This window comes from Mirounga angustirostris, unplaced genomic scaffold (genome assembly GCF_029215605.1).
Source record: "Mirounga angustirostris isolate CCGP_5_RB_7025 unplaced genomic scaffold, mMirAng1.0.hap1 SCAF_6, whole genome shotgun sequence".
Taxonomy (NCBI): domain Eukaryota; kingdom Metazoa; phylum Chordata; class Mammalia; order Carnivora; family Phocidae; genus Mirounga; species Mirounga angustirostris.
The window spans coordinates 13,675,705-13,684,285 of NW_026991714.1; the positions used below are offsets into that span (position 1 = coordinate 13,675,705).

The 8,581-nt window shown below is 42.6% G+C and overlaps 1 protein-coding gene across 1 annotated transcript in view; it reads right to left on the minus strand.

Moving 5' to 3' along the window:
- The window catches only part of RRP15 (ribosomal RNA processing 15 homolog), a 43,233-nt gene extending 35,845 nt beyond the window's left edge, over positions 1-7,388 (minus strand). Inside the window, exon 1 of the mRNA XM_045876882.3 lies at positions 7,205-7,388. Coding sequence (XP_045732838.1) covers positions 7,205-7,349 — 145 coding nt within the window. The 5' untranslated portion in view covers positions 7,350-7,388. The remainder of the gene's footprint in view (positions 1-7,204) is intronic.
- Between the last annotated feature and the right edge of the window lie 1,193 nt (positions 7,389-8,581).

Genomic DNA, 8,581 nt, shown 5'->3' on the forward strand with positions numbered 1-8,581 from the left:
GCTTGGGTGAGTTACCTAATTCTGCTTTGTCTCAGTTTCTTTGTAGCAAAATAGGCATGAAAATAGTTATCTACCTCACTGGGTTGTTACGATGATTAAATCAGATAACACATGAAAAGAACTTAACACAGACTTGGTACATATTAGACATGAAATAAATGACAGACAAGGATGCTGAGAACCCAGATGACAGACCAGGGATGGGAGATCACAAAAGACTAAAAAAGGATGCCAAAATAAAGGTGGTAAAAGGAATTTCACTTCCATTGTAATTCTATCTACAGTCTTGGTTATAGCCTACAACGCATGTCCAGGGACTCATCAAGTGCAGGTAGGCTACCTTTGACTTTAGTGATCAATGATACTGCACCACAATTTTTTTTTTTTTAAAGTAAGCTCCTCACCCAATGTGGGGCTTGAACTCATGATGCCAAGATCAAGAGTCACATGCTCTACCAACTGAGCCAGCGAGGTGCTCTGTGTCCCACAACTTTTCAAAGTACTCTAAAATATTGACAATACTAACTAGCTAACATGTAGTTAGAGCAAGCTACTATATAAAACACTTTTTATGCATTATCATTTAATCCTCACAACACTCTATGAGTTGCTCTTATTTATTTACACAGGTAACAGTTCTAAAGCTTAAAAAAGTTAAAGAAATATGCCCAAAGTCACAAAGTTAACAGAGCAGAGCAATAAGGCTGTCTGACCTCTGAGGCACTAGAAAGCTTTGAATCAAGGATTCAACTAAGATTAACATGTACTGAATGAATGCAGAAAATAGTCATTAATAGTTTAAGAAAGCTTGAATTAAAAAGAAATTTCTATGTAAGCCTCAGTTAACCAGAAGAGCCCATTCCTCAACCCCATTCTGGATTTTGCCTAAGAATGCACATTGCCCTAGTTATCAAGAGCTCTGAAACTACTGTTCCCCATTCCAGTTATAAATCACTTGTTCTGCTCAAGCCACATGATCTTTCCTGCCCATTACTACTAAATTTAGAATATTCTGGGGTGTCTGAATGTCACAGTAGATTGAACGTCCAACTCTTAGTTTCAGCCGAGGTTGTGATTTCAGGGTTGTAAGATCAAGCCCCATGTCACACTCCACACTCAATGCAGAGTCTGCTTGAGATTCTCTCTCCCTCTCCCTCTGCCCCTCCTGCTTGTGCTCCCTCCCTCTCTCTCTCTTAAATAAAGGTATCTTTTTTTTTTTAAGATTTTATTTGACAGAGAAAGAGCGCATGCGCACACCAGCAGGGGGAGCGGCAGGCAGAGGGAGAGGGAGAAGCAGGCTCTGTACTGAGCAGAGAGCCTGACATGAGGCTTGATCCCAGAAGCCTGGGATCACAACCTGAACCGAAGGCAGATGCTTAACCGACTGAGCCACCCAGGTGCCCCTAAATAAATACATCTTTAAAAAAATAAAAATAAAAAAAAATTTAGAATAATCAAAATTGATGTTCTAAATTTTATTTAAAAGCACTTACCTTTGAAAAAAATGAAGTTATCCCAGCTTTCCATAAAAATACTCACAATGAAAATTAAAGTGCTACTATGAGACAAATTAAAAGATGTGACTACATGTGCCATCTAGGCAAGCCAAAGCACAGAGCCTGAAAGTAGTCTGTCTCCTGAGTCTGTCCTATAAATTGCTAAACCAATCAAGTAGGACTATGATATATTTCATTTCTTAGACATGTTCCTTTGCTATTTTAAGTAACTTAAATGATGAAAGAGGCTATAAGCTACAGTTTGATGAAAAGCACATTTATCTGCTGCATTATTATATCTAAAACACAGCTTTGTAGTTTATCAAAAACTAAGTGATAGCTCATAGGACCTTCTAAACTGGATTGTTATCAAGTCTTATGTTAGAAGCATATGGCCATTTTTCATGTACGTGAAAAGAACGATTCAGAAAACATGAAATTACCATTCTTCTCTACCAGTTTATAGTCAGATGGGCACAAGCTATGAGGAAAGGGTTGGTCACACCATGGCACTGGATAATGACCAAGGCTTTTTCCATCTGGGTTGATTTACTGACTACAGATTTTTTTTTAAGACTACAAGCTTAAGAATAAAGTCAGCATTGTGTCTAAACCTTCAACACTGCATCAGTTCAATAAATCTGAGTAGTTCAAGGATAACTCAGAGGTAGAGGTTATCAGCCTCTCTTTCATAATACTTGATACCATCAACCACTGTTTACTTCCTCACCTGAGTTGATTTACTGACCAGGGAGGCTATGTGTGCCTGTGTATGCTTTAAGAATACAAACTTAAGGGGCACCTGGGTGGCTCAGTCGGTTAAGTTCCGGCTCAGGTCATGATCCCAGGGTCCTAGGATAGAGCCCTGCATCTGGCTCCTGCTCACTGGGGAGCCTGCTTCTCCCTCTCCCTCTGCCTGCTTCCCCTGCTTGTGCTCTCTCTCTGTGTCAAATAAATAAATAAAATCTTAAAAAAAATACAAACTTAAGAACCAATTACACATTGTATCAAAACCTGCAACAAGGTATCAATTCAATAAATCTGAGCAGTTCAAGGTTAACTCAAATAGGGGTGTCATCATCCTCTTCATAACACCTGATATTTATCTGTTACTTAAAATGCTAACTGTAGGGGCGCCTGGGTGGCTCAGTCATTGAGCATCTGCCTTCGGCTCAGGTCATGGTCCCAGGGTCCTGGGATCAAGCCCCGCATCGGGCTCCCTGCTCGGCGGGAAGCCTGCTCCTCCCTCTCCCACTCCCGCTGCCTGTGTTCCTTCTCTCGCTGTGTCTCTCTCTTGTCAAATAAATAAATAAAATCTTTAAAGAAAAAAATAAAATGCTAACTGTAGCATTTTACCTTCCACGTATCTCTGATCTGTGATCACTTGTGATATTACTATGACCAAATTTCAAATCCTACTGAAGAGTATTACAATTTACTAAAATTCAGTCTGAACCATTTCACTATCATGTAAGTTTACATTATATACAAGTTCTGTTGATTTTACCCTCAACAATACCTAGTACATGAGAAAAGTGTAAAAATCACATTAAGAGCAATTTCCAATTTATTCAGTGACTAAATGGATAGAGTACTATACCATGTATCAGGTTCTATGCCAAATTCTGATACAGCTGTTAGCAAAGCTGACAAAGTCTTTCTTAACAGAACTAGGAAATTTCTTTTTTTTTTAAGATTTTATTTATTTGCCAGAGAGACAGAGAGAGCGTGCGCACAAGCAGGGGGAGTGGGAGGCAGAGGGAGAAGCAGGCCCCCCGCTGAGCAAGGAGCCTGATGCGGGACTGGATCCCAGGACCCCGGGACCATGACCTAAGCTGAAGGTAGACACTTAACTGACTGAGCCACCCAGACGTCCTAAGAACTAGGAAATTTCTGCAAAGTCTGACAAACAGTAATTGAGAGTTTTACACTCGTAAAAGCATCATTTTTTACACCTTTCTTACATAATGTATCAAAATAAAAATTAAAGCCAAGAGGAAAAGTTCAAACAATGCATGGGTTTAACCTGTGTGTTTTCTATGAAATTTAAGTAATATTTTGCTAAAAGAATTTGCTTTCAAATGATCATATGATAAGGCACATCCCTATCCATTTTTAGGATCCAATTAAAATTCAAAGAGAAACCTCTGATTCAATTTCCGGATAAAACGAGCCAGTACACTTCACTTTAATAATAAGCCTGTAATTTGCACACTGATTCACTGATGTGTCTGAACCAGATTTAATCTTCTGCCTTTATAGTTTCTCAGCATCCATTCTCTGAAATTCTCTGCAAATGTATTAGTTCTGTCAAGGCCACATATACACAAATTCTGAAATACAAACGCTGTTTCCATCGGTCACGTTTCAAATAACTGATTTCGTAAGAGGAAAACAGCAGATTCTTATATTAAATAACAAATTCTGAATTAGATAAAAGGACGATGTCCCGTCTTATAACCAACGGACCTACATTATTGAATTTATTAAATAAAAGGCCCTTTATAATTTATCTCTCGCAGAGCTACAGTCTAAATCCTGCAGGAAAAAGTGGCTGGAGACAACTAAGTCAGAACCTAAAGGATACAGAAAAGAAAGTGAACAGAAGAAGGGTAGTGGTCAAGAGTACAGGTGCTACTGGGCGCCTGTGGGTGGCCCAGGAGCCTGCTTCTCCCTCTGACCCTCCCCCACTCTCTCTCTCTCTAAAATAAGTAAATAAATCTTTTAAAAATTAAAAAAAATAGGGGCGCCTGGGTGGCCCAGTCGGTTGGGCGACTGCCTTCGGCTCAGGTCATGATCCCAAGGTCCTGGGATGGAGTCCCGCATCGGGCTCCCTGCTTGGCGGGGAGTCTGCTTCTCCCTCTGACCCTCCCCCCACCATGCTCTCTCTCTCTCATTCTGTCTCAAATAAATAAATAAAATCTTTAAAAAAAAAAAAAAGAGTACAGGTGCTACAGCCAAACTTCAATAATGGCTGTGTCATTTATCAACCTGCTGAGCAGCAAGTTATAACCTTTTTGGACCTCAGCTTCCCATAAGTAAAATGAGAATAACAGAATCTATCTCATAGGGTTGTTGTCAGCATTGAAATGGCACACATATGAGGAGCTTAGAACAGCACACAGTACATACAAAAGCTCAAAAAATATAGCTCTTATTATCGAACTCCTCTAACAGTAGAGCACACCCAAAATTTATGGTGCTATGAGTTTTTTTCTAAGTTGGTTATTTGGAAAACTGAATGTTTTTCTTCTGAAAAACATTTCAGGTGGAGCCCTGTGCCCCCCCCCCCCCAGTCCTGCACTGGTGCTGGCGCGGACACAGGTTTGCCAGGGCCCACCAGGAGTTCTGGCACCGTGCGCCAGCCGCCATACAGCCGCCAGCGGTATGAATAAACACGTGTCTCTCTCTTCCTTAAAAGTTCTCAACTGTTCCCTACTGTCTACAAATGGAGACGCCGATCTCTTTCATACGGCACACAAGACTCTTCACAATCTGGCTTTACCCTCTGTTCCCGGTTTCATGTCAGTAACTTCTCTGGAAGCTAGAGCCACAGCAGATAATTCACGGTGTCCTAAATAGCCCATGCCTTTTAAGAGGCTGCATGCCATTGTAGGTGCTTTTCTCTGGACGTCTGAGGAACCTGTCTTCTCGAACCCCCAGACTTAGAAAATTATTCACCCTTCTAAGGCCTAGATGAAATGCCACCTCATTCGTTTATTCAGCAAGAAAATGTACTTAATACTAAAATGTGCAAGGAAGGCCCTATGGAAATAAATAAGACACAGTTCCAGCATTTGGGGAATCTATAAGGAGAAAGGTATGTTAAAATAAAATAATAACATAGCATACTATGAGTAATATGTGTAAGACAGAAGAAAGCAATGCCTAAGCTGGGTTCTACAGGATACGGATTTCTGTTTCCATTTGTACCATTTTAATTGGACCATGATTGTAATAACTACTTTTACAGTCCTGTGCTGAATATCTATCTTCCCTAAGACTATAATTCTAGGGCAGAAATTTATTTATCCTTTGTTCCTCAACACAGGGTAAATTATCCACCTAAAGGATAATTAGGTTTCCATAGTACCCAAAACCCTTAATCCGCAATGTAACTTATCTATAATAGCAAGAGAACCTTAGAACCTGGTCAGCATTGACAATACTGCATTGAAAAGTCAGAACAGCTCTAACTTGGAATTATTCGGTACTTAAAGAGAGAAATCTAATTTCCACTTAAATTTGTAAGCAGTACTGGTGTTTTGCTTCAAATGTAGTACTGCTTCTTTCCCTGACAACCCCACATGAACTAGTCTATTGAGTTCAGGAAATAGCAGAATCAGAAGTTCTAATTCCTGCTCAACAAACTGACTGTGTTTCTTAATTACTCTGGAAGCGGATGAGGACTGTAATTACCTAGGGACTGCAGTAGCTAGCACATGACAGTTTCTTCTTGGTTCTGGAAGTCCAGATTTACCCATTCATTTACTTAAATTTCTGTGAAAAATCCACTATGCAGCAGGAACTGTTTTAGATACTGGGATACAGCCATCTCTACTCTTACGTAACTTACATTTCAGCTGGGAGAAACACACAGCAATTATATAACATGCCAGATGATTTGGGAAACACTGAGAAAAATACAGCAGGATTAGTCAAAAGTGAAGGTAGGGAGGCAAGAAGAGTAGTGATGGTACATTACATAGGGTGATGAGGGTCAAGTCTTGCAGATAAAGCACTAGATCCGAGATGGAAGGAAGTCAGGAAGAGAGAGCCATGCAAGTATTTGAAAAATACTCTAGGCAGTGAAGCCAGCAAGTGACGAAACCCTGGTGTGGGAGCCTGTTTGATGTGTTAAACCCCAAGGATATCAATGTGGTTAGATTACAGTTAGTAGTTAGTAGGGGGCAGAGTAGAAAACTATGAGAGAAAAAACGGCCTGAGCTACCTCATACAGTCTAAGGATTCTGGATGTTAGTCTGAGATGGGAAGCCACTGGACCATCTTGAGCAGATAACTCTCATGATCTGAGGTCCATTATAAAAGAATAGTTCTGGCTGTTACAAAGCTCTAGCTAGTATTAAGGAGCAATAACTGGAACATTAGAAGGTCAGGGGCCATCTCAAATTCCTTATAACCTAAGAAGCTAATGCCAAGAATGATGGTAAAGAGGAGCAGCATGGTCACATCATGGCTGAAGGCCTCAAAATATCTTTCCTTCCTTTAACAAGCGTCTCTGAGAGATCAACTGATACTTTTATTTATTCTACTTTAACCACGTCCTCTTCTTTCATTCACTGCTATCAGGTCTCTGACTCCCAGAGTCACGAACGTACCACACAAGAAAAGTCAAGTATACCATTCATCTTCCTCTCAGCTCTTTTGGCCTTTTGCTCCTCGTTCCCTAAGAAACTTTTCCCACTCTTGTAATTTTAAATATACCCTCTCATTTTGCCTTCTATCATTGTAACCTTTTTGCTGCTTTCATCCCTTTTAATCAGTAACAGTGACGGTGACAATGTCTAGTAAAAGAATGTGGAAGTTCAAAGCGTCCCTTCCCTAAACACCACCTCCAAGCCTTCTCACTGGGCCAAAGTCGCCCCTTGGATGCCACCCGAGATAAAACTGCAGCAAAGCCAATCGCATTCCCTGCTTCCCGCGGATTCAACCCGGCCTTTCTTTTCAGCTCAACCCTAGTACGTTACCTCCACTGTTGGCAGCGTCTTTGCCCTCATCTTCCAACTCCGAAGATACTGCTCTGGCTACCATTTTCATCTTCTTCTTCTTCTTCAGTGAATTTTTCAGCTTTTTCCCTGCACCCACACGTGAGTCCCGAACGGCCGCGGCCATGTTTCCTCACCGGAAGCGACCAGTAAGAGCTGCGACCGGTGGTAACAAAAGGAACTTCGGCATTTAGTTCCGGTGACACAAGGTTCCGGGGCGGGGCCGTCTAGCCCGGAGTTCCGGGCCCGGAGCCTCAGATTGTGAATTGGAGGGAGGTCGGAGTGGTCGGTGTCTCCACCTGAAATCCGCTCCAGTGCGGGGGTGGGAATTAGTGAACTTACGCTCTCAGCAGACTCCTCGGCCCGCTCGCTCTTGCCCCTGGACCACTGCCGCAACCCGGAGCGGTCCACTTCGGTTTCCTCCCTACGGCCGCTTCCCTTTTGTGCTGCCTTATTGAATGTGGGTTTGGGGTGTTCCTCCAAGAGCCCTTACTGGCCCACAGCCGCACCTGCAGCCGGGAGGCCAGGAAAGCGAGTGCGGCGTCTCTAATGAGAATACGAGAATGTCATCCTCTCTCCCCAAAGTACCAAAGCATCAGAGATTCACAACGTAACACACAAGATCTTTCTCAAAAATTTTATCACATAATCTCCCTCTGATTAACCCTTTCCGTGGCTTCCAATCGCAAAACGAATAGAATGTCGCTTTCTTCCTCTGGGTTCGGGGTGTAACGGGTCCGGCCCCGCGGCTTCTATAGCACCGCGGACCTAGCTCTGGGCCCTGCGGCGCGGGGCCGACCTGGCGGGCGGATCTCTGGCTTCCACGCGGTGCTCCTGCCTCCCTCCGCCGCAGCCCCTCCAGGCAGCTACCGCAATCTGCCCCTTGCATTTTCCTCCTAAATTGCTGACTCCTTGAAAGTAGGGACCAGATCTCATTCACCTTTCCACCCCTAAGGCTGGCAAAGCTGGCCCGGAGTAGGAAATCAAAAAATATTTTGCAAGGAGTGAATTAAGGAACAGTACAACTATTGACAAATTTAGTAAGTCAGACTCAGCAAACCTTTATATCATATTCTGTCGGCCAGAAGTATTCTAAAGGCTTTCCCTAAGCTTGGTGTTTTCCTGGTAGAATGTTTCTTGGGTTTTTTTTGTTTTTTTTTTTTTTAAGATTTTATTTATTTATTTATTAGAGAGCGAGCGAGCAACAGCATGAGAGAGGAGAGGATCAGAGGGAGAAGCAGGCTCCCCGCTGAGCCAGGAGCCCGATGTGGGACTCGATCCCAGGACCCTGGGATCATGACCTGAGCCGAAGGCAGTCGCCCAACCAACTGAGCCATCCAGGCGCCCCTGTTTCTTGGT